Genomic DNA, 25,160 nt, shown 5'->3' with positions numbered 1-25,160 from the left:
CAGCACAAATCCAAAACACAGCCCCATGCTAGCTTCTGTGAAGAAAATTAACTCTATCCCAGCCAAAACCAGCACAGGATTGTTCTCATTATGTGGTGGATTGCAGACTTCGTCTACAAATGGGTTCAAAAGGTTCCTGAGTTGAGTTTAGGAAGTTATTCAAAGCTAATCTCAACCTCAACTGCTTTTTTTGTCTCTGCTTTGCTGACTAACTCGATTCCTCGTCTCCTTTCTCAGAATTTATCTGAGTACCTTTTCTACAGTTCAAGTTGTTTCTAGAAGGACCAGAGACACTAGTGTTGTGAGCTCGTTCATTAGTTCAATCTTTTGGGTTTTTTTAGACTACTAAGCCCAGCTGGTAGAAATGCAAGCTATAAATATTTTTAATAACCACTAAAATAAGTGCTGGATGTAGTCTTTTTTCTGAAAAATATTATAAGAGGCATGTCTTCCTTGTAGTTGGTTAATTATAAGCCTATTAAATAGTGCAATTTCCATATCAAATTGGGAAGAGAGAGAACATATTTATGAACAAAAAGAGGATCTCAAACCTTTTAGTGTCATGATGATTATTGTTTTTACTAGTCCTGTTCTTGTTTCTCCTTTGTGTGGAGCAAGAGTTAAACTTTCGTCTGTTAGAGTTGTTTTTTGTTGTATAAATCACTCCCCTCCTCTTAACTGCTTAATACATTAAAAGAAATTTAGGAAGAACAAGCCATTGTCTGTCCAGGGTCTTCCAGGCAGCTTCCATAGACATCACTTGAAATTCATACATTTTAAGCCCTGGTTCTATCCCAGGGCCATGAAGAATTGGGGTCCGTGGGGTCACAAAATCTGCAGGTACCTTAAACTGTCCTGGTGTTCGGTGCATGCTCTCATTGCCGTCTCCTGTGCTTGTCTCCTTTTTTTTTTTTTTTTCTTGCTCTGAAGGACACGTGCTGAGCTGCGTAGCGTGAGCTACCCGGTTCAGAGAGCTTTAGCACTAAAACCTGGCTTGTTTTTTCAGACTTTAGAGGCTGTCGCTGAAATCCAGAAATTGCCTCCAACGTGAGGTCTAAAGGCTTCAGCAAAATGTTTTATTTTTTCACGTCAGCGCTTCATTCCCATGTCCTCGTCATCCCGCTTTTCCTTCATCTCAGACAGCCATCTGGGCAGGCCTTGCAACACCCTCCTTCTTGAATGATTAATGCTGCATAAGGTCATTTCTCACAATCATCTGGCAACGTCCTGGGGCGTAGCCCATACGCTTTGCTCATCTTAACTTTTAACCTGCCACCAAAATTCAGCGTTACTGGGAAGTTTTTTAATGTGCCTCTTGGGAAATGATTCAGACGAAAGGCCCTTGGGAAGTCAGAAACCCACAGCACATTGTCAAAGGAAGGGGTTGCCACTCAAGCCCTTGAGTTTTGTTTCATTTCTGGCTTTGTTTTGGTTTGCTCAAGGAAATACACAAATACATAAATATTTTGCATTTATTTTTTCAGAATTATTGTTTCTTAAAAAAAAAAAACAAACAAAAAACCACAAAAAACCAACCATGCAAAAAAAACCAAACCCAAAGGAATAAAAGTTTGAAGAGAGAGGCTTTCACCAGGGGAAGACTCCTCCACTCCAAATCATAAAAATTATGATAAATAATTAATAGGAGGCCACTATTGAGGTTAATTTTAGGGAGCCTGGAGCCATAGGCAAATCCAAATAAAAAATGACCCTGCTAGATTATATATCATGCCAACCAGAGGTGTTGACTCCTTTAGTGTAATGGTATGCCAAATAGACTTCAGGATGCCAGGGTTTAGTTTTTTTCATCTTTTTTTTTTTTTTGTAAATACTGTAACACCTTTAATGTCTTTGTCACATGGAAGATCAGGGGACAGAGTAAGTTCGTGTCTCAACACTTTGCGTGTCGTCATTACAAAAATGATTGAAAGAACGTTTTAATTCCACTTATTGAGACCTCCTACAGATGGAGGGATTTAGTTGAAGAAGTTATCTTATACCCCCACCATCCTAGTGATTTCTCTTATCCCTATTCATGAAGAAGTACATACGTTCTTTCTCAGAAAACTCACTTTTTATGCCTTATCTCTTTTTTTCTTACTAGCTTCTCACCAAGTACTGTTTCTGAGAAGAAAGAAAATGCCCATTAGCGCGTGTCTGTAAAGGCTCTTTTCAGCCGTGTGTTTTATGGTCACAGTTAAGGGTTGAATTCATTGAGGTGCAATGCAGCAAGCCTATCTTGAAGAAAATTAATATTTCTTTAATGTTCATTTTTCCTGTAGGAAAAGAACACATTAGAGAACCATTCCTATTCTGCAAACAGGGTATTTTCTTACTCAAACAGGATTAAAGAGCAGTGCATATTTACTGGCACTTGGCCAGATAGCTTTTTTTTTTTTGCAGAGGTAGCTGCAATATAGAAGTTTCTTAGATGTGTCAGCCACACTTGGCATTTTGCAGACAGAGTCCTGGTCTCTCATATTAACTATTTTGCTTTGTTTCAAAAAAAAAAAAAATCATCTAAATGAAGACAGAATATTTTTAGAGGAATAAGCATGGGCCACGGTTCAAGGGAATTGTTTATTGTGTTCTGTAGTCAGTGTGATGCTCAAGGTAAAAGTTAAAATGGACCAAATATATTTCACGTTTTTCAAAAATCTCTTTGAATTGCACTTTATGATAGAAACCCTAAATCTTCCCTGCTAGGGAGGCGGTTTTTGTTCTGCATTTTAAACTGGAGTAGTATACTGGTCTGGGACATAAAAATTCCTCTTTTTACTCCAATTTCTCCCTATATAATTTGATGTTCTGCACTATTGTTGCTAGATTTGCACCCAAATTTAATGTTTCCAAACTGTCCCATACTTCCACTGTACAGCTGGCGGGTAGTCCTCTCTCCTCCTGCTGTGCTGCCCTAATGTCTAACAGTATTTTCCTGTGTCTCAGAAAAGCGAAGCAGACTGTTTTCTCTACTGAGGGAGTATTAGCCACATAATGACTACTTAATTTGTCTAGATTTAAGCAATTCAGTAAGCTCTCATCATGACTCACACAAATATCAGATTTTCTTGAATAATGCCAAATGTCATCAAAAAATTTACTGGGCATCCGTTTCAGTTCTCTCTTGTTTTAACCTACGCTTCCTATTTAAGTATGTGGCAAATCCAATCCTTTACATTACAGTATAAGTTTGCTATTAAAGTATTTACACAAATTCACCATTAATATTTGACATTCCTTACCATGAAATGAATGCTTTTGGAGGGATATATTTTTAGTGTGTTTTATAGTATTTTGTGTTTAAAAGGTATATTGTAGTTTGGTGTTGTGCTGTGGATGCTATCTTTTTTTTCTTTTTTTTCTTTGATGGATGGGAGAGGAGAAATAGTGTGATAGCATTTATTTAAACCACCTTAGGAACATTATTGTGTACCTGTTAAACTGAAATAAGAATAAAAAATAGCCAAACTTCAAACACGGCTTCCCTCTAAAGAGGGAATAATTTAAATATTTAAATATTTTATTAGAATACTTTTTGAACTTCTCAGTTTCTCTTTATTCAGTTTAACAGGAAGCTTTTAGCTTATAATGCATGCCCATCAAAAAAAGCACAGAAAAGCAAAAGTGCCTGGAGCGATTAACATTGCTGGGCTTGAACGAAGTCAGGGCGGTGGGATCCAAGGTGAGGACCGCCGTGGGGCAGCACCGCTCCCGTTCATCCTGCCCTGCATGGGTTTTGATGCCCATCTCTCCCTTCTGAGAACGGGATTTTGTAGCCCGTTGTCTTCTGCCAAATGAGAGCTGACAGCCTGCAGCTCCTTGAGAACTCAGCTTCTGCTGAGACCCACCGAGCCTGCTATTTGAAGACAATTAACTGCTGTGGCTTTGCTGAATAGTCTCATATACGATCTGACAGATCATTCTGCCTATTATTATTTTAAATGATACAGTGCAGGGCTCTGCAGGAGCATAAATTGAAACCTCCCACGTCAGTCCCTTGGGGCAAACACCATTTCGGACTGAAGGTGATGTCAGAGAGATGCTTGTGTTTTTTTATCCTGGCCACGGGGAACACAGAATATGCACAGGCTCTTCTCAGGCTGTATGGTCAGCATGTGGCCTTTGGCCAAAGAGAACCAGTTTGGCTTCCACTTACAGCTTTTGGAGCAAACTAAACCAAAAAATGGCAGAATGACTCAAGACCTGTAATACAGGGCAGCTGATCCTGTGGGACGATATTTTTTCAATTACAGTTGGATTTGAAAAATGCTGCAAACCCTGGCATTAACTTTCTGCTTAATGGAAAGTAGTGGGGGACGGGGATTTAAGCTTTTTTTTTTTCCTGTCTGTTTTCTACTACTGAATAATTGTCCCTTTTGTGCTGCATGATGCAGTGGAACAGTATGTTGCCCTCGAGCTCTCATGGCTGAGAGCTACAAACCCATCCCAGGTCCCACAGGAGAGGCTGGAGTTTGTCATCAGAAGTCAGGATGACCCAGTCCCCATTAATTGCTCTCTGTCATCAACACCTGGTAAACCTTTGGCAGTTTTATGGCACCTTGACCGATAACAGGTTCAGCCAGAAATGGTGAGAGGAGCGGTGTTTGCTGTGCAAGATGAAATGTGGAATGGGAAAGAGGAAGGCAGGCAGAGGACCCGAGCTGGGAGCCCAGGGTTATGGCAGCCGGGGATTTGTGGGGTGGAAGAGATTGCTCTGTAGAGCATTTCAGCCTCTTTTGAAACCAGAGCAAAAAGTCTCACTTCTGTGGTAGTTAATTTGCCTCGTGCTATCAACTAGGAAATCTCTCAGCTCATGTGAAATATAAAATATTTGCATTTATTTAAAATGTTAAATGTATTCACTTCATTGGAAGTGTTCAAGGTCAGGTTGGACGGGGCTTTGAGCAACCTGATCTAGTGAACGCTGTCCCTGCCTATGGCAGGGGGGTTGGACTAGATGATCTTTAAAGGTCCCTTCCAACCCAAACCAGTTTATTATTCTATTTTAATATATTTTTAATTTTTCTTATCCACAGCAGCCTGAAGAGGAGCAGTCTGCATGTGATGTCACCAGTTCCAGTTCCTCTGCAGATGACACCATGTCCCTGGAGAGGAACTCATCCCTGGGCAGCGACACGTCCCTTCCCTTCCCGCCAACGGTGAACTTCGTCCAGCCCAAGGACAGGCACAGCCTGGACAGCAGCTGCACCAACATGATGGCCGCAGAGGGAGGGGAGAAGGAAGAGGAGCTAGACAGTATCACGGATGTGCCCACTCATTCCTCCGTCTTACGAAACTCCATGCGGCCGCTGTCACCATTCCGTCGACACAGTTGGGGGCCAGGGAAGAACGCCACCAACGAAGCAGAAATAAATCAGAGGAGGTGAGTGAAGAGCTGCTTTGATTTACTTTGCACCCACTCATGAATATTTACCTAAGCCTTGGGCTTGGCATGATAAAACAGGGAACTGAGGATGTCACTTGTGATTATTTCTTTTTCACTCAAGGGGGTCAAGACAGTCTCCTAACGAACGTATGTTTGTTTGTTTTTTTTAACTTAACTTTCAGGATTAAAGTACTTTATACCTACAGTACACTTGGGCTTTCCAGAGGGAATGGAAATACCTTGGGACAGGTCTTTCATTTGAACTGTCACCACACCTTTCTATACGAAGGGCTTTGTTAAAGGAATTACTGGAGTGTTAAATCTCTCACAAAATAAACATGACCATTATTGCTCTGATTGTGGTACAAGATAGCACGGGCACCAGAGTTTTAAAAAAAGGTGTGGAGGCTCCTCATTTGGCATAGTGGTGAGATGGGTAGTCCCTGTTTCACAGAATTGGGTCCACCTCAGTCTCTCATGGACAGTAAGTCCCATCTAACTCACCACTGATATCCCTGGTGGTGCCTTGAAAGATTCAAAAGGGAAGTTTTCCCTTTTGTTCTTTCAGAAGATAGAAGAGGGAGAGATGTAACAGCCACAGGAGTGTGTAAATGCTGGTGCCAAGTGACTGTGGGAAGAAAAGGTGCTCAGCCTCCCATCTGAGTAGGAAGAAAGATGGAGTAAAGGAAGATGCACACCAATAAAGTAATTGGTGTAAGGTTCCCTGCTGTGCTCTGCACCGCTCAGCATCTGGGCTGCTGGATACTTGAGGTCAAACCCTAACCGTGTTCTGAAAGCAGTGGAGGTTTGGCCAGTGTTCTTAATGCATTTAATGCTTCCAGAGCAGGAGTGGCCAGTTGTTTTAGCAGGGTCAGGGTGCCGTATCCTCCTGTCCCTCCAGTGTAGACCTGCAGCTTACAGAGGCTGCAAGCCCAGGCATGCAGTGCAGCGCCACTCTCCGGGCTGCCTGCTGCCATCTTCATGGCCACAAGTCTGCTTTTAAGATAAACAGAGCCATTGCATTTGGTGATGCCGTTAAATTAAAACTGGCCACTCCCAACGGGTTCTTGGTAAATTGCTTCTGACCCGTTTGGATAATCCAGTGAGAGGCAGCAGCCTCCCATCGGAAATGTATGCATCCTTTATGTGTTAGGAGCTGTGGGTATCACTAAAGGAATACCATAGACCCTTCAGATTTTAAAGCCAATGTTGAAAAACATTCAGGAACATAGCAACACAGGGTGAAAGATACTACTACTAGGCTTCATTTCTGGTCCCCAGGTAATTTTTAAATAAATTAAGTAAAATTAAAGCTACAAAAGAGTCAGCATAAGGTATACATGCAGGTTTATGACAAAATGAGTCCATAAGCTCATAAACTCATTTAGAGAGAATTATTTTTAAGTGTAGGACCTGATCTGTAAGGATTTCTGAGGGTAATAAACTGCATAGCTGGCAATTACTGCTAACACTTAACAGATGGGGTTAAATTCTACTGCGTCAGACTTTGGAGGCTGTTTCTGATACGGGAAAATAGATTCATTGTAAATGTAAGAAAATTTAAGTTAAAGGAACAGTAATTACTCTCATATGTTCTTAGATACAGCTGCCGCTACGTAAGGATAGCTGTCACATAGGTTAATTAGAGAAGGAAAGCTGTGTGGGTCTTTGCTGCTGATTTGGTTCCTGTTTGGTTTTATGTTTCTGTTACAAAGGAATTTGGATTATTTGGGTTTGGTTTTTTGTTTTTTTTTTTTTTTCTTTTCTTCTTTGTTCTTTTCATACGTGGCTGTTGTGATGTTGAGATTCTGGTTGCTTAGTGAGCAGCAACAAATACCGAGGAAGCGAAGCCCAAACAAGTGACTTTCATACAAATCAGTTAAATTCAGGGTGTTTTTCTTATTCATTAATTTCATGTGCAGTAGATACTTTTCCATTTAAAGGGGACAAGCCCTTATTGGAACTTGACTTTTGCGAACCTTGGAAGTGAAGTAACACGGAGCACAAGCCTTAGCTAAGGTTTGTCCTGCTGACGGGCAGGACCTGTGCTGCTCCCACCGCCTGCCACCCCTTGTCCGTGCTCCCTCTCCTCCTCTGGGCACCCGTGGCACTTTGCTCCATCGATGAGCAGGTTGCACTCACTAAATGAGCAGAAAATCAACCAAATAAAGTGGAATTGCCACCAAAATCCAAGGAGTAGAGCTGGGCTGCGCAGCTGGGAAGAGGAATGGGGTGGCAGACTGCACAGTCAGCCAAGCTGTAAGAGGTGCCTCCTGCCCCCGCAAAGGACTCACAGCCTGGTCCAGCCCCCATCCACACCAAAAAGTCTTTCCCACAATGGCAGGGGTAGCCAAGTCAAGCTTAAATAGTGCTGCTGATACAGGACCCAAAGAGCCTATGGAAAAAATCAGGTTTTGTAGGATTTGGTCTTTTCCAGTGTTACATGTTTTCTGTTTGTAAGAGGGGTGAGCATAAAAGCTTGTTCACGAAAAAGATCAGAAAAAATGTAATTGTCTTAAATAAAATGTGAAAACATGCTCAGTTCCCCTCCGCTTCCCCTCTCAAATGCACTGCACGGATAATCCTCATGTCTACATTTTGCTATTAAAAATACAAAGAAAACTAACAAGGCTGCCACAAAAGGATGTTCATCCTTCAGTTAATTCCTGACATTCATAGCGGATTTGAAATGCCTGTCTTTCAACAATGATGCAGTGTTTTTAACGTTTGTGTCCGAGGAAAGAAACGCTGGCATTTTTCACTGATGGATTAAGCACTGCAAAACTGGAGCTGGTGTTAATCACGGTTGCTAAAAGCTTCTGTCAAATAGTTTGTCCTTATCTAAACTTTAGACTGACCTGGCTTTGGCAGCAGCTAAGTTGCAACGTGGTCAATACCTGTGAAATCTTCTTTCTGTACAAAAAAAACCCAACCAAACCCACATTTATTTGTAAAAGAGGGGGAGAGGAGGAAAAGCGGGACTCATTACTTCCTTTAGTATTTACTTTTGTGTTTTCTCTGTACGTCCATTCCCTCTGTTGTTCATTTGTTGGGGATATTCCTTCAGCTGCCATTTATTCATTTTTTTCCATTCAAGCTGCTGACCACTCTCCATGATTCATTTTCAGTTCAATGCGAGTTCTGGGGGATGGTATAAAGAAGCCTCCCATTCATAGGAGAAGGTACAAAGCCAACTAACGTGACTAACTGTTTTGCATTTGAATGTCTACTAACTCCATACTGTCATGTTAGTAAACCTGTAGTACCTCTCGAAGTGTTGGCGTTAGAGCTGTGCATCCCGCTTGGCTGCTTTCCCTCTCCAGTGGCAGTTTTTCTGACCCACAGAGCATATGCTCAATTATATGCTCAAGCCCTTTCCTCCAGGACAATATGTTAGAACTCGGAGAAATCTCAGATATCATTTTGTTGGCCTTTGCCGTGTGTAAGATTTGGAGTTGTATTAAAATAATTGTTTACCTGAGAGCATGTGCATAATTTGGATTTAAAGCACATCAGAGACTCCTGCCAAGGCTTGCAGGAGGGGCACCTGGGGAGGGGATGCATCAGAAACGATCTCAGAGTTGGAGAATACTCTGCAGATCTGCAGCTGGTTGAATTAAATGGCTTTAATTTTGCTCTTTTGCTGTTTTTTAAAACCATTGTCCTGAAAAGTAGAAAATAAGTATTTTTTGTCTTTACTTCCATGTGTGTTTTTTTTGTTCTGTATAGCAAACTTTCAGTTCCTCATCCATCATGCAGATATGCATTTTCACTCACGTAACCTTTGCACTGTCTATTAACATATGAAATAGGACACTTTATTTTTGACACAGCAGACACGTGGACTGTCCACACTTGTACATTTTTCGGCTAAAAAGAAGAGAAATTTAACCTCTCCCCTTCAGTAGTTCAACCTCTTCTCATCTCCCACAGCCTGCTACCTCTCCTCCTGTGGCAGGTTAACTCAGGATTTCGTTTCCCTTGAAATGAGTGGGGTTACAAGTGTGTGTGTGTGTGTGTAAAGAAACTACCAGATTTCCACGTATGGAAAAAATGTTACCATGATGTTATTACCAAAAAAGTCACCATGCCTTACCATGCATCAGTATAAATGAAGCCATATGAGCAGTGCTGTACAGTTCAGGAGAGGGCTCTTAAAAAAGAACTTAAAAAAAAAAAAAGGCACAAGAAAGAACATGCTTTTTTACTTCTACGAAGCCACTTTATTTGCATCACTCTGTGCTCTGGAGGAAGAAGTGCAGTGCTCGTCTTCTCAGCTCATGCAAATGAACAACTTTTTACTAGTTGTCTGTTAAGGCTCCTCTGTAGGAGCTGTGTTAGTATTTAGAGTCATAATATCCTGAAACACTGAGCTTACACGTAGAATAAAGAACATGTCTCAAATAGGCAACCTAAAATACTTAGTCATATCTGAAATGTGTGGTAATTCTTTCATAAGCATTCTCTCCTTTATTTTTTTTTCCCTAGCCTCCCAACCATTTTGGTATCATGTTCTCTAACCCCAGTTGCAGAGCAACAGCCTGAAACTAATTTCAACAGTTTATGCTCTCCCACAAGGCTGATGTATATAATAGCTCATCCCCCCTCCCCAAGTCATCTTCTGTAAAGGGGTTTTGCATGCTCTGCATTGATCTTGTTCGGTTTTTATGGTGTTGCCAACAGATTGTGGGTGGCTCCCCAGCAGGATTGTAATTCTGTAAGACTGCTTTCCACAGCCCTTGCCAAAAGGTCTTTTTCCTTCTGTGAGACCTTCCACCACTTCCAGGCTTCCTCCTACATATATGCATGGCTCCTCTCCTTCCCTCCCTCCACTCTTCTGCTTCCCTTCCCTGTGGTTTTAGCATTTGGGATTGTCACTATAACATGGCAATGGTCAGGAATAGAGGCATCTTTTAAAGTGCACTATCCAGTGTAAATGTTGCATCATTTCTTTAATGAGGAAAATCCTCTCTCCTTCAATTGAAAAGTGACCACGCAAGAATTACCGACTTTTGCAAGCAAGTCAACGTAAGCATAGCTCCAAGGGTCCACCAAGCCCAGTAGTCTTGGGGCCACAAGCAGATGGCTGGGGGAAGCAAGGAGAGGGGAAGCACGTGTGATACTTTCCTACTCAGCCTCCATCTAGTTTCCGTCGGGCAGATTTTACTGACCTGCTGGGAGGCTGGACCCAAGCCTGAGACTGCAGACTGAGATGTGTAATGGAGGTGGTTTTACTGTGGCCAGGACTTGGTGGTTCTATGATCTGAAGCAAGTATTTAGTCCCCCCATCCCTCACTACTACTTACATCTGCTACCGTGGTTTAGCTGGATGATGATGATGAAGTACTTGGAAATACTGGCATGTTATGGGAAGGTATGTCTTCATGAAGAATGCTTATGGTACTGTGCTGAGAGCTACTTGTGAAGCACACCTGGGGCTTTGAGGTGCAAAGCACAGGTACTTCAGGTGTATCCTCACCCAATTAACGTCCTTAATAAAACAGGTAGCAATTACCTGAACTCCACCATTGAACACCAACCGTCAAACCCTTCCTGAATGTTTCCAGTGTTGTACTGTGTGTGGAAACTGTACGAGGACTTGGCATGAGATGATGCAGTCAGTGGCTTTAAACCTTTTTCTGTGCCCTCTTGAGGCTTCTAGCACTCACAGATCCTGGCCCAGGGATGCTTAGATTTCTTCTGCCCTTTTCGTAGGCTCCTGGCCTGGAGCAAAGTGTGCTCTGGCCATGTCCTCTCCTTGCATGGATCGCAGGCCAGGGGCTGGGAGCAGGACTTGTGCAGCGCTGCTCTGGCAGATCTGTGCTGATGCAAAATTCCCTTCAGACGACGTATGTTTCCTGGGCAGCTTTTCCAGGATTTAGGGATCCTTTGTATGTCATAGCTGACAAGAAGATTGATTTCTCTGTGCCTGCAAAACCTGCAATTGGGCCATAAGCTGACAGAAAAAATAACAAAAGCAGTACTTAAAATAACAACCAAAATATTTGCATTCTGTATTTGCATTTCTTATGTCTTTCATGATGCAACTTGGGACTCTTTTGGGGTATGGGAGCTGAAAGGTTTTCTAGTCAAAGTACTATTTGAAGGCCTCAATTTAATCTCAATTTTATAGTAAGACAGCCTGTTTTTTTTTCTTCCAGCCTCTTTCACTGGTTTGCTGTGCAGCATTAAGAATGTAATTCTCTCCTTATTTTTCCCAAGTGTAGCCCGAGGTTATTAATACTTGTATGGAGGGGACTTAAAACAATTAAATATCTGCAAGGAATTCTTTCTCTGATTTGGGGATGAGAAAAATCATCAGAAAAATACTAATCATTACTAACACAGCGGCTGTGTGTGATTATGCAAAATTGGCTTTGGTGTGTTTCAGCCTTGTCTTCCCCAAAAACTTCTCTCCCCACAAGGAGCAGTTTCTCCAGTACATTGTATTCTCGCCGATGGGATCGGTTTGGTGGAAGCATGGGCTGTCCTGCTACCCGTTCGGTGGTAACCTCGGTCACTTGGGGCACTCTGGTGTGTTCTGGCGGCCAGAAATATATAGTAGCTACTGCATTATTTCTGAGTTTGTTGTTTGTTTTTTTTTTTAAGATATGCAAGAGTGAGAGTCTTTTAACATTCCCCTGTTCCGTAACAATCCAATAATCACAGCCCTTTTCCTTTCTTTGCCTCTTTTGATGTTCCTAGTTTGAGCTGGTGTCCCTCTGGTGTACAGTTCATTGCCATGGGTCCTGACTTTACTTGTAGAAGGTACGGTATAAATAAATGTGCAGCAGCAGCAAAGGAGCACTGCAAACACCCTGTCGTCAGCTTTTCATGCATCGCCTTTTCCGCTGCTGCTCTGGCTGAAGTGTGCACGTGTTTTGTTTGCTTCATCTGCTTCTTCAGCAGTTAGTCTTGGGAATGGGTCTTCTGAACTGGGGTGCAGGTGAAGGTGGTGGCTGCTTTTCCTTGGCCTCGAGCATTAAAGAAGCTGCACTGTTGGTTTGAGCTGCTCTAGTCTGTGGTGATTTTAAGGCGTGTTTTTTCCGCAGCAGTGATCGTAACGATAATTGTGACAGCCAAAGAATCAAAAAGAGAGTTAATGTGATTCAGCACCGCTTTGTTCTGGATGGATCTCAAAGGATTTAAGTTCATACAGAGTTGCTCTTTGTAAATTGAAAAATCTAGTTTCTTCTTCAGCGAGACTAATCATGTAAAACTTTCTGTGAAAAAACAATCTGATAGCCACGGATGATGATTTCCCAGGCATTTAAAGCTTGCATCTTCTGTAGAAAGTCCCAGAGTTGGGATTGATGCTTGCAAGTCAGACCTTTACCTGATGTTGCCTGGAAGCTAGTCTCCCAGATTTTATAGCTTCTGAGTTCTTCTGGCGGTTCTTGTTGGTTGGGGGTAGAGCTATTAAACTCTTTTTTCTGAAGACTAGATATTGAGAAAGAAGTCAATATGTCCTTCCGCTTACAGATTTAATTACGTTTGATCTATATACCCCAATCAACAATTACAGACCAATATTACCAACTGATGACTATTTTGTGTGCTATCTAATATTTGCAGTTTTGAGCTGTTTGTGTCACGACAAACCACATGAATTTTTCTGCACTATATAGCACCATTGTTATCACCTTGGGATGCAAGAAAAAAAAAGTGTCCTCTGCCCTAAATAATCGGTAGAAATGGGACTGACTTCTCTTTGCAGGTGTTTTAGAATAAACTTTATAATGCCTGCTATTGATACACATTGTTGAGTCAAATCTTTCTAAAGCAGATTAAATTGTAAATGCCTCAATCAGTCGTCTTTCTCATTAACTAACCTGAAAAAAGTCGTAAAAAAATAAGTAGATCTTATTTAAGGTGTATTGCAATTTTTGCTTTGAAGATGCATATTTATCAGCCACTTAATGCTTCTAAAGGAATGCAGAACATTAATCACTGTTATGCAAGTCTACCTGAATTTAAAGGTCCTCTGGTTATTTAAATAATCTGTACAATCTATAGTGTGTTTTCCCTTTCATTTGCTTATATGTTAGCTTGTTGGCCACTTAGATGTCATGATTAGCCTCCAGTTGGGATATATATCCAGGATAGGCCTTGCTTCAAGCTGGCAGAACTTTGTGTGAATAAAATGAAACATTAGCCACGGAGTTGTGCTAGCGTACCGGGAGGTGAATCTGTAAAGCTTGCACATTAACCCAAACTGGCATTGCAGTGGGTTTATCGATGCTTGGGCATGAGGAGCAGGAGGGTCTGAAACAGAATATCAGGGCCAAGATATATCAGATGGAAATAGTCACATGTGAAGGAGGGGCTGTTTTGTATAGGTGAGAAGAAAGTGTATTAGCCTTTTTCTGTAGAGGTCACTCGTCTGTCAGCAGCTGTCTCTACAGGGGTTGACCAAACCTTTTATTACTACCAATTCTGCAAGCAAAAGTTTGGTATTTTGTTTAGCTTTGAGTGATTATGTCTGGCTCCATTGGACAGACCTAGCTTCATCAGCAAATGATAAAATAGGATTGATTGGCTGATGGAGACAATATTTATTGAATTTAAAAAAAAAAAAAGAAGAGAAAAGGAAGAAAAGAAACCAGCTTTGGCAGAAAAACAGAGCTTCATCAGCAAATGATAAAATAGGATTGATTGGCTGATGGAGACAATATTTATTGAATAAAAAAAAAAAAGAAAAGAAAAGAAAAGAAACCAGCTTTGGCAGAAAGGAGGACATTATCAGTGCTGAAGCTTTGTGCAGTGGCAAGTGCTAAATAGATTCAGAGGATGTGTCTGCAGAGACGAACGTTACATGCAGCCCAATGCTGATTTTGTGGCTGCTGGGAGGGGGGGTGGTCCAGGTCACGCAGCACTGTGCTATACGAGGTAGTTTAATTTGGGTGGCTTTAAGCCCAGGGACAACCTAATAAAAAGCTAGCAAAGAGAGTATGTGGAAATACCAAAATCTTCAGAAGTAGTGTTTCTAGATTTTCCTGTGCACTGTTCAAGAAGGAGAGGAAAAAAAAAGAAAGTGGGAAAACCCATTGACCAAGAGTTTGAATGGTTGTTCTCAAGCAACTACTGTGTCTCAGTAGAGGCACAAAGATGCTGCTGTATTAGTTACGAAGAAAATAGAAATCCCTCCACTGCTATCTGCACTTGGTCGTTGAGAAGTAACATGCTGAGGAATAACATCAGCATTTCCCTGCCCAGTTCAGTTAGTGACTGCGTTGTGTTTTACACTTGAAGGTGCTATGTACATAAAGACACCGGTCCCTAAGAATTTGTCAGGATCTAACCTCCATGGTTTCTCTTCAGTTACAGCCTAGAAGGCCTTGCTGGAGACTCTGGTGAGAACAAGAAGCCCTCTACAAACTTGGAGGCTTCTTCTCTGAGCTCCAAAGACCTCAGACGGAGTCCGCTTGCCAGCAATCAGTGCGGGTCCCTGGTCTTGCTCACAGAAGAACTCGAGCAGGGGGAAATCAGAGACTACGATCACCAGGTAAAGCTGTCCAACTGTTGTTAGATTTCTAGAAAATGCTACATCGATGTTTTGAAGTAATTTTCCCAAGTCACAGTTTCACTGTGAAGGCTTCCACCCTGTATATGTAATATTGTTAAAGTCTTCCATCTTTAACACAGAGGAGTTTCCCCCGTGTTAAATTTGCTACTTGGTTCTTTGGGGCAATGTGGTTGATGGGTGAAGTCTTAGGGTGGAGAACAAGAAATTTCCCAATTTTCTTCCACTGGTTGCATGAGTAATCATGGAAAAGTTACTAACTTTTTAGCATGGATATAGTGATACTATCAATTGCAGGTGTTGTAAGGCTTCCGCAATTAATGCTTATGCTGCCTTTTGCAGACCTGAAATACACACAAGTACCAAGTAGTAATTTATCTGTTAAAGTGTTCAGGTTTATTTTCATATCGTAGGAGGAAAATAAAGTTGTTTTTTTCTTTCATAAGCGTAACCAGAATCAAAAGGCTCATTATTATAAGCAACAGTTGAGCAAAATGTTAATTGCATATTAGGAAAATTCAGAGCGATCTCTCTGGAGCAGAAGTCTATGATAGCTATTAAGGACAGATGGGCCACAATATTATGAGAGTCTCTGCTTATTTTTATTAAAGAAGCAATTATAGTCTGAAATACTATAAACACCCTGGATTTCTGAGTTTGACGTTTCGGCCATAGTATTTTCTGGGTTTGTGCCAGAACCATTAGCCAGCTAGTCTGTTTACCTCGTAGAGTCACTGCTGTACATCAACGCAGTAAACGGGTCTTACAAGATCTGGCCTGTAAGAGCTTTTATGTCAAGACTCTCATGTCTTCTCTTGCTTTGAGGAATGGCATTTTTGGGGAACACACTGTTAAGCATCAGATTTTTTACCATGTTGAACCACAGTCTAGTTATGCTGAGGAGCTGGAATCACAGCAGTAATTTCAGTGGCCATCAGACAGTTAACAATATCCATCTTGTAATATCTTGCAAGAAAATCAAGCAGCCAGAGTCTCTCTGTTGCATAATTAGTTGTCCTACGCTTAAAAGACAAAACAAAAGGTTGCATTTCACCTGTGTGACACCGATGGCGTTTTTCGTGGTCCTTACGTTTCTCACCTATTGCCTTGTACCGGGATCGTTTCAATTTTCCTCTGTTTGAAAGTGAGAATTTCAGTAAACATGAGCACTGAACTGTAGTCTGTAGTTGGGATGGCGCTGCCGTGCTTGATATATGTGCTCAGTGTGGTTATTTTCTGTTCTGCAGATGCATCAAACATCGCAGCCGCAAGGATTTAATTTCTGTTCTTCCGCTGTTTCATCTCCACTGACCAAATCTATGTCTCTAATGTCAATTAGTAAACCAGTGCTGGACAGTGAGTAATGCAATTTTCCCTTATCCTTATCCATTCTGTCATCTGTATTATTAAGTATATCTTGCTACCTTCCCAAGGCAGAATTTGCTCATACCTGCTCTTGCTTTCCTATATTGTGTGAAATATATGTTTCACTGCTGCATGGAATTGTGGGTGGAAATGGTTTGGTTTAGATCCATATTTTGTTCTTCCCAGCGTATCCCTGGTATTTCCAATTCTATTGGGTTTCTTTGGTTTGTTTTTTCTTAATTAGACTACTGGTACGAAAACTATGATTTATTGAGTTTGTTATTAAAAAAAACCCAAAACTTTGAATTTTGCACCCTTTCAGGATTTCTTCCTTTGATGTCGAGGTAAATTCCAGTTCAGATCTTATTTTCCTACTTCTGGATTTTTTTGAAAGTTGATATATGAAAACTTGAGAATCCATGTCTTGGTCTCGTTGGGGAAGTTTGTTGCTGTTTATTTTGAGTTAAATGTTTTGGGGCAGTTGGGCGTAATTTATTGAATCTCATTCCTGAAAAAATACTAAAAGATGATTAGGTGAAATTTTTCAGTTTAGCTTAATTGAAGCAGTAACAAGCACTTAATTTTGCAACTTGTCTGAATTGATTCTTTCGGCTGAAAAAGTCATTCAAAAGGCTGCAGCTGGATGTGCTTAGGAAGGGCCATGTTACACGTGTTTTCATTTTATTAATTGCCAGCCAGAAACTGTATTGACATTTTAGATCACGTCTTGTCAATCAGCGATGGTCTCTGATTAACATGCTTCTTCCTTGCAAAGCTGAACAGAGGAAAGGTGCTTTTAAGAAAGTCATTTTATTCATTTAGGAGGCTTGCTGGAGGAAGCTCACAGAGATTATGCTTTGTAGGAGACGTTTTTAAATTCTTTGCCATCATTCTTCCATGATTAATAAGCATGTGGCCTAACGGATGTGTCCACCGGCAACGGTAACCAAAACACTGTCAGATCTGTCCCGTAAAGAGACCAGCTCTTGCTCTGTGTAATGGGGCACCCTCTTTCCTCCTTAGGCTGAAGGCGTTCATTATTTTTTCTGAAGCAACCAATTTACTGGCATTGCATCCAGTTGCTAACCAAACACCATAAATAACTCAGCTAGCTCCCAGAAAACACGCTCTTGGTGGCTGGGAGAGCCTGGCCGACCGAGGCTCATCTCCCTCTCCCTTGAGACTTTCCTTCAGGCCCATGGCGGGGGATTACGACAGCGGAGGATTTGTATCTCCATCTTGGAATCGGACAACTTGCCACTTTCCTGCTCTTCTCTGTCTTATTACCCATGTTAAAAATGCCATCAAGGCCTGAGCTGGTGGTAGACAGGTTTGATTATCCCATCTTCTTCTAGAGTCGGCCTAGCCACAATGGTCTCATTGAGAGAGAAGGAAAAGAGATGTAGTAAGCTTTCCAGAAGGGCTGTGGAAGAAATAGCAGGGTTAGTCTTCTGCTTTGAGGCGGATGTCTGTGAGTTTTGGACACTGAAGTTTAAAAATTACTAACGCTTCTGTGAGCTTTATTTTCTCAGTAGTTAATTTGCAACACCTCAGAAGGGCCTCATTTTTATAGGAAGGTGGTTTCTGAAAATGGATGCATTTGAGGCGGTTGATGTGGGCATCCAAAAGGATTACTCACCTTGAAAATTTAGGTCATGGATTCTCTTCCCAATTCTGACACTTTCCTGACTTTGGAAGCTTCAGTAAATCACTTCATTCTTCCTCAGTCACTTTGAAAGAGGAATAGTGGTACTTGAGTTGTGACCATAAGTACATGTGAAGCAGCTGTGAATGCCTTTTACAAGAAGGTCTCGGTGTATAAACTCCCTTGTATCACCTAGGTTTGACATTCATGTTATTGCAGCAGAATACTTCAGAGTTATGCAGGAGTAAATCCTTGATTTCATGGAGGTGAATTCTAGGAAAACTTTAATTCTTCATTCCACTTGCATAATTTTGTGGTAGGTGTTTAAAAAAAAAAAAAATCTTTGATCCCTGCAAATGTGTCTGAATGGGAAGCAAGCAACATGTTTTGCACAAAAGCTTCAAAAACTAAATGCAAATGAATGAACATATGGAGGGCTTTCTCTTATTTTTCCCATTCATTGTCATATGTACTGAGGCAGGAGCAATTTTCAAGACTGAGTTTCTAATCCACACTCCATCTGATGTCTCAGATGTTCCAAGAGCTGCTGTGGCCATTCACAACTGTTAATCCTTCAGTATTTTATAGAGGGAGGTCACAAGAGCTGTTGGCTGGAGCGCTCGGAAGACTGCTTTCAGCTTTGGAATAGCAAATTTCCAGTGTGGAGCATTGTTATAAAGCCAGGAACTGCTATAAATAAAACCACTGAAATGGAAGTTGAATTGAACTGTGCTGGAGGAGGTGGTTCTATTTGCAGTAAAGTATTATTGTTCATCTTGACTTTTAGTCTAAATAGACAGTAGACTTCAGAAGAAAGAAAGCAGTGTTGCCTGGTCATGTTCTTCAGGTCTGGGACACTAGGACAACTCCTTTGAAAGGCAGTCTAAACAAAATTAATGCATGAATCTTGCTGAGAATTCTTCAGTTTCAATGCCTTTCATTGGGTGCCTCTAGGGTTGTTCTGCTTACGTTGGAAAAGCGTGCACATAATTTTAGTCAAATCGCCTCTAGACAACTGGCATTTATGACTAATGGCTGAAGGAAGATTTTAGGGGAGTTTGCTTTGCATTGCTTGCATTGCGTTGGATATTCCTTGGATAGTATTTTTATATTCTGAATTCAGTTTTGGGGTATGATATCAGCAATACAAAAAATTCTCTTTGTATGTGGCTGAAAGGACATGTTTTATTCAAAGAGAGTAATAATTGCTACTTCTTTCTCTTGGAAGTTTAAAACTGATAGTCTTTAGCCTCTTTTCCCTGTTGTGCAAGCGAATTGATTTATCCGTGCCGTGGAATGACTTCAAAGTGCCTGAATATATGCGCTGAAGATGTTTATTGTAGATGCTTAATGTAGGACCCTTAGGTCAGACCTGTCCCAGGGGCAGAGTTTCCCCAGCCCTGTCCCAGTCATCTTTCCCGAGGACACAGTGATATACCATGTGAGCGATGGGTATCCAGCAACCTGACGTTGGTCAGGTCACAGCTCAGAGGTTTCCACCTGTGCTTGTATGATGGGAAGGTTTGGGAAATACAGCCCTTGGGCATCTCCATAAGAGGTTGTGTAGCAATTTCAGTTAAGAGTGGTTAGCTGGCTCCCACATCTCTTTTCAGAGAAGATTGTACTTATAAAGAATTGTTGCAAAACTGCTGCTATGCAAGAGCTGCTCTTAAAAATAGATTATTTTTAAACACGAATTACAGTAAACCCTTTTAATTTGTAAAGTTTGCAGACGAGGGCATGAACAAAATAGCAGGGATTCCTGGAAAAGTGCATAGTACTGGAAGATAAATATAACTTCACAAATTGAAATAAGCAGAAGGCAGAGCAGTAACATGTCTGAGAAAAGATGATTGAGCTTGTTGTCATTATCCTACTGATAATGGGAGATTTGATGTCACAGACTGATTGCTGAGTTTGGCATTGTGTTTGGTAGACTTCTTCCAGGCAAGGACAGGAGAAGGTGCAGAGGGGCTTTTCTCATGTTTAGGCAGTTTCTTTAAAATTAGGACTGTGAGTTTTAGAAGAAGGCAGGAGAAGAGATGCTTGGTTTTTCTGTTTTATTTTGGAGAAGAAAAAAAATGAAATTTAGGTGAAATTTCAATGTGAAAGCTGGAAGCTTTTAAGGGCATAACATTGCCAAAATGGTGTTGGGCTTTTTTAGAGGTGGAAGTGACAAGAACCTCCCTAGGTAGATAAAGTATCCTTCTTATACCCAGCAGCTTTGGTGTCATTTAACTGCAAAAAGCACCCTTAAGCAAATACCTTGAGTTGTTCTAGTTTGATTTCCTGGCAGTTATTTCAGTGAAGCAGATGCCCTTTGTCCAGAGATCCACTACGTTGTTGGTATTCTGTTTGGGAAAATAACTGTTCACATGTAAGTCTTCATTAAGATTTCCTATTAAAAAAAAGACAGCAAAGATAAGAAAGCTTTGAACCCCGACTTACTCATGCAGTGAGACCTGCGTGCTCTGAAATCTGCATCCTCTGGAAATTGCACGTCCTCAATTCTTTGTTTCTTGTGCCTTTTCTGAAGCCAGCTGCTTTGCAGGCATTTGCTTTGCTTTGGTTTTAGTTTGCTTTGGCCGCTTTCCTCTCCTTTTTATTATTAAATGCATTTTCAAGCATGCTCTAATGTCTGCTGTTAACCCAATTCTCAGCCCAGGGCCGGACTCGACCATCGAGACGAATCTCCTTCTCCTTCAGCATCTCTCCACTCATTCCTAAGTCTAAAACTCTCTTTTCTATTGGCTCTTCTTCCAGTGATGAGGAGGAGGAGTTGGATAGTAAGTAATCGTTTTCTGTGCGTTGCAGCCGTTATGGGTGGAAACAAAGGGAAATCTGGCTTTCTGCTTTAGACCTTGAAGTTTCACCTTGCAAACGTTGAACTAGCCTTTCCATTGCATGATGTCTAATGGCATTATCTTAGTCCTGTATCTGAATACTAACCAATGACAGAATAAAAGGATTATAATCCAGAGTCTTGTCCATCAGCACCATCACGTCTCATCTGGTTAGTTTTGGTCTATATCCATGTAGCAAATATCATCATCTGCCACTCTGACCAGCAATATAGTCGTTACCTTTTTATTAAAACCAAAATACTTGTCTTGAGCTTGTTACAGTGCATGGAGTTAACAGAAGAGGTAGATCCTTGCCCTCCACAGGTGAGAGTGAGTACATTGCTCAGTGGAAGTAGAAGAGGAGAGGAGCCCTGATACAAAATTCTGAAAACCTTGGTTACAACTTCACAGTTCCCCTACTGAGCAAAAAGCATACCTTGCAGCCAAACACTTTAAATTGTCAAGGTGTTCATATCTAGGTCCTGATATTATAATCAGAATAGTTTTGTTGGGAAACAGGCGAGTGTTATATGGTAGCTTTTTTTCCTCCTGCAAACTCCATTACTAAAAGAAACGCAACTAAGGCAGAAGATTGAATTAAAGTAATTTAGACTCCTCTTGTTCTTTTAAATAGCCTTATCAAAGATAATTGAAAATGCTTCCTATTTCTTAAGCATGTTTTATTAGACTGTTGAAATAAACCAGAACAGATAATTCTCTATCTAAAGAGAAAATTCAGAGCAGCTGCGTTAGTTGGTTCAAAGGTTAGCAAGGAAACTAGCCCACGTCCCTTGTGTCCACACTAGGATGGGGGAAATTGCTTTCCAGTCCAACAGATTTTGTTTGCTTCCTGAATTTAAAAAATCTCCGTACCATCCGTGTTGTAGGTACCTAAATTTTCCTCCGTTCCATTCCCAGTCTTCACTGTAGGTTTGTCCCTTTCTACAAGAAAGTCCTGTGGTCTTGCCAGGTATGATACTACCCACTTTGGTATTTAAGCTCCTTCTTCCTTCCCCTTTGCTCTGTCCTTCTCTTCTGCCTTTAACAAAACTCACAATTCATGGTCCCCACAAAGTGAGCTGCAAACACGCAGCTGTGCATTGATGTCATGCTCCCACGGTAAAAAGTACTCTTAGCTAAACTTCTTGGCGGATTTGGTTTTTCAATTGTTTTTTTTGGTTGGGTTTTTTTTTTTAATTTCTTTTAGTTTGTTTTAAGCATCCAACCGGTTAAGTAATTCCTAATAGGTTAGGATATAGCAATTTTGGGGGGTATTTCTGTTAGCCAGTATTTATCTCCTCTCCCTCAACAGTGCTGCTGCTACTGGTGAACATTTAATGTTGGATATTGTCTCAAACAAAAACGTTGCTTTCTTTACATGTGTTTTATTCCTTCATATTTGAGGGTACTGTGGTGACTTTATATAAAGGTTGGTTTAGCCACAGCTATTCGTAAGACTGCTTTGGCAATGGGCATTTTTCATGTAGTAATCCCAGACCAGCTTGTTTATTTTTTCACGTCTTCAGGGTTCATTTCTCATAAGATGATGGATGTCTTAGCACTGAGATTGCACTTGATTTCAGTTACCGCTCTTCAACCTCTCCACGCCTGTTACTCTCTAGAGTATGGAGAATTAGTTGCAGTTTGTTTGATATCATGATATGTTTAAGACATGGATTTCAGGTGGCTGGACAAGCCAGTCTGTGCATTTTAGAAAAATATTATGAAGCCTTTGGATTTCTTGAACCACAGAAGTTTAATTACTGCCAGCCTTAAGGAGCTGCGAGCTGTTTTCTTCTCTTTGCAACATCCTAGTCCAGTCGCTACTTTCTGCATAATGCATCTTGATGAATTGTTTCCAGTCCAGCTACCATATGAAATAATTTTGGTGGGTGACGCTTAAAGGGTGTTCAGATAAGTACACCAAAATTTGGCTGCTAGCCCAGATTCATTGGGCATATATAGCAGTCCTGGCCTTTGAACAAAACTAATTTTTTTTGTGGGTTGTGAAGTCAGTTTTAACATTTCAGTTTTGAACCTGGTCATGATAGGAAACAAAAATTATGGAAATAAACCTTCCTTCCCCTCTTCTACCTCAAAAAAAAACCCAAACCCTGAAGGTGAGAAAATGTGTGCTTTTCTATGCTCATCTTCATGGGCTTTATAGCTTTCAGCAGAGTTTTGATCCTATGATATTATATTGTAACCTAACATATGAGATCATACGCAGGCTTTCACCTTGATTTTTGTCTGGATCCATTTTGCCTGCCAGTGTCAAGAATCCCCCATTTTTAAGATAAAACACTATTGCAGTAAAAGATAAATAGTACATAATTGAAGTTCCCATGCAATGTACTTTCTCAAGGTGCTGAAAAACAGTCACGAATATCAAATTATTACAGCTCTTGATTCAGCGTTCATTCATATTTCTTACGTTAACTGCAAACAAACGAAAAGGTTGGTGAAGTACTTCAATCCAGTCAAATTGATGAATCTATTAAAAAAAGGAAAGACTAAGGAGGCTTAACCCATGTTAAAAGCAAACTAGAGCTGAAATGTGAACCAGAGCCTCTGGAGCATTAACCAGGGAGTTGGGAGTCTGTAAATTACTTGTGTGATCTTAGCAGGCGCTTAGGTAGTAGATATTACATGAAACCCCAGCACAGTCAGGAAATTGAGTAGTAGACTTCATTTGATATATGTTACAGTGTTCCTAACTTTGATGTATTTGGGATAGATCATTAATTAGATGAAAGATTTTGCAAGGGAGATATTAACAGAGATCTCCAAGCAGGGATTAGGTAATGGGGTATGCCAGTATTTTAGTTTCTCAATATGAAGAAGTGATATTTCTGTCTCAGGCTGTGTTGACACTTGAGTCAGCGGTTAGGAAAATGTGTATTTTAGAATCATAAGGCATAACATTGTATGCACAGTTTTTCCTGATGCACTTACTGCTTTTGGACAGAGGACCAAACAGAGATCTCCAAGCAGGGATTAGGTAATGGGGTATGCCAGTATTTTAGTTTCTCAATATGAAGAAGTGATATTTCTGTCTCAGGCTGTGTTGACACTTGAGTCAGCGGTTAGGAAAATGTGTATTTTAGAATCATAAGGCATAACATTGTATGCACAGTTTTTCCTAATGCACTTACTGCTTTTGGACAGAGGACCGTCTTTGCCTCTGATGTCAAGTGGCTCTTTTGCATTCACCATTAGCTTGATATGTTAACAGAATTTGAAGCCAAAGTACTGTTTTTCTTACAATGTATATGCAGAAGCCTAATAAGATGATCAGCCATGCTCCTTCTTGAACTTCAGATAGGACTGCAAACAGTGCTTGCAGTGAGGGCTTTTTGGAGTCCTGACAAGCCCAGTTACTCCGGAGAGAGCCCTCTCTCCGCTGGATCATTTCATCCTGATTTTTCAGTATTCTTTGATGGTTCTGGTAAATGGTATCAGCTACCTAATCTGCTCCAAATGCATTGTGCAAGCAGGTTTCTTGCAGTATAAAGAGAATTTGTGTCACTGGCAGGGCTTCAGCTTTATGTCAAAAGTCAGACTTTCCTCAAGCACAATGTTGTGTGACTAAGCTCTAGGCTGGTAGTGTTTCGTGGAAAACAGAATAAGGCTTCCCTTGTTTCCCTTACTCTTTATGAAGTGCTTCAGGATTTTGATGGGAAAATGAACTATAATTTTATCAAGCAGAAAAGTTTTATACATGAAACCCGGATGTGTTGTACAATAGAGTCTTTGTAGTGGTGTATAAATAAAAGCATTGTGGCAGAATGATTCTCATTTATACCTAGTGTCATTGAATTGGCAGTTCTGATTCAGATACCCTGATTTACCAGCAAATTTAACAGATGCACATCCTTTGCTTAATAGCTGAAGAACGATAAAAATACTAAGCAGGCTTTCACCTCAGCATCTAATTTGAGAGCACCTAAGGATACAGGGTACAGGCTTTATCCTGAGCACATGAAATCTATTCTAAACACTTACTTCTGGAAAACATTTCCCCTTCCTCCTGAACCATTCAAATATGCAAACTATGTTTTTAAAATCAGTGGGCTAAGATTGCGATCTAACATATCACCCCCCCACCCCTCTGATCTTTTCCAGGTATGCAGGTGTTCGGCGGCCCCACGGGTTCCTCAGTTCAGAGGTACGGTATTCTGGGGGTACCACGTCTCTTCTGGTGGGCTCTGGTTTGGGCACCCAAAAGCCTTCCTGGCACCAGTGCACTTCAGCTGAAATCACAAGTTGTCAGGCTTGTGAAAATCAGTCCCCTATGTCTAAAGGCTGAAGAATATTTTAGATCATAGAATGTGAAAGTCTGTTTTAGGTCTTATCTCTAACAAGGCTTTGTGGTTATTCATAGCTTATAACATATCA

General features: G+C 40.9%; 1 protein-coding gene across 1 annotated transcript in view; it reads left to right on the top strand.

Annotated features, from left to right (window-relative positions):
• The window catches only part of AKAP13 (A-kinase anchoring protein 13), a 101,580-nt gene that overhangs the window by 43,829 nt on the left and 32,591 nt on the right, over window positions 1-25,160 (top strand). The window contains exons 5-10 of the mRNA XM_019471348.1: window positions 5,040-5,383; window positions 8,515-8,568; window positions 12,092-12,154; window positions 14,708-14,891; window positions 16,157-16,265; window positions 24,888-24,930. Of these exons, the coding sequence (XP_019326893.1) occupies window positions 5,040-5,383; window positions 8,515-8,568; window positions 12,092-12,154; window positions 14,708-14,891; window positions 16,157-16,265; window positions 24,888-24,930 (797 nt within the window). The remainder of the gene's footprint in view (window positions 1-5,039; window positions 5,384-8,514; window positions 8,569-12,091; window positions 12,155-14,707; window positions 14,892-16,156; window positions 16,266-24,887; window positions 24,931-25,160) is intronic.

This window comes from Aptenodytes forsteri, unplaced genomic scaffold (genome assembly GCF_000699145.1).
Source record: "Aptenodytes forsteri isolate BGI_AS27 unplaced genomic scaffold, ASM69914v1 Scaffold1, whole genome shotgun sequence".
NCBI lineage: Eukaryota > Metazoa > Chordata > Aves > Sphenisciformes > Spheniscidae > Aptenodytes > Aptenodytes forsteri.
The sequence above is the reverse complement of the archived record's forward strand: the minus strand, read 5'-3'. Positions and strand labels throughout refer to the sequence as shown.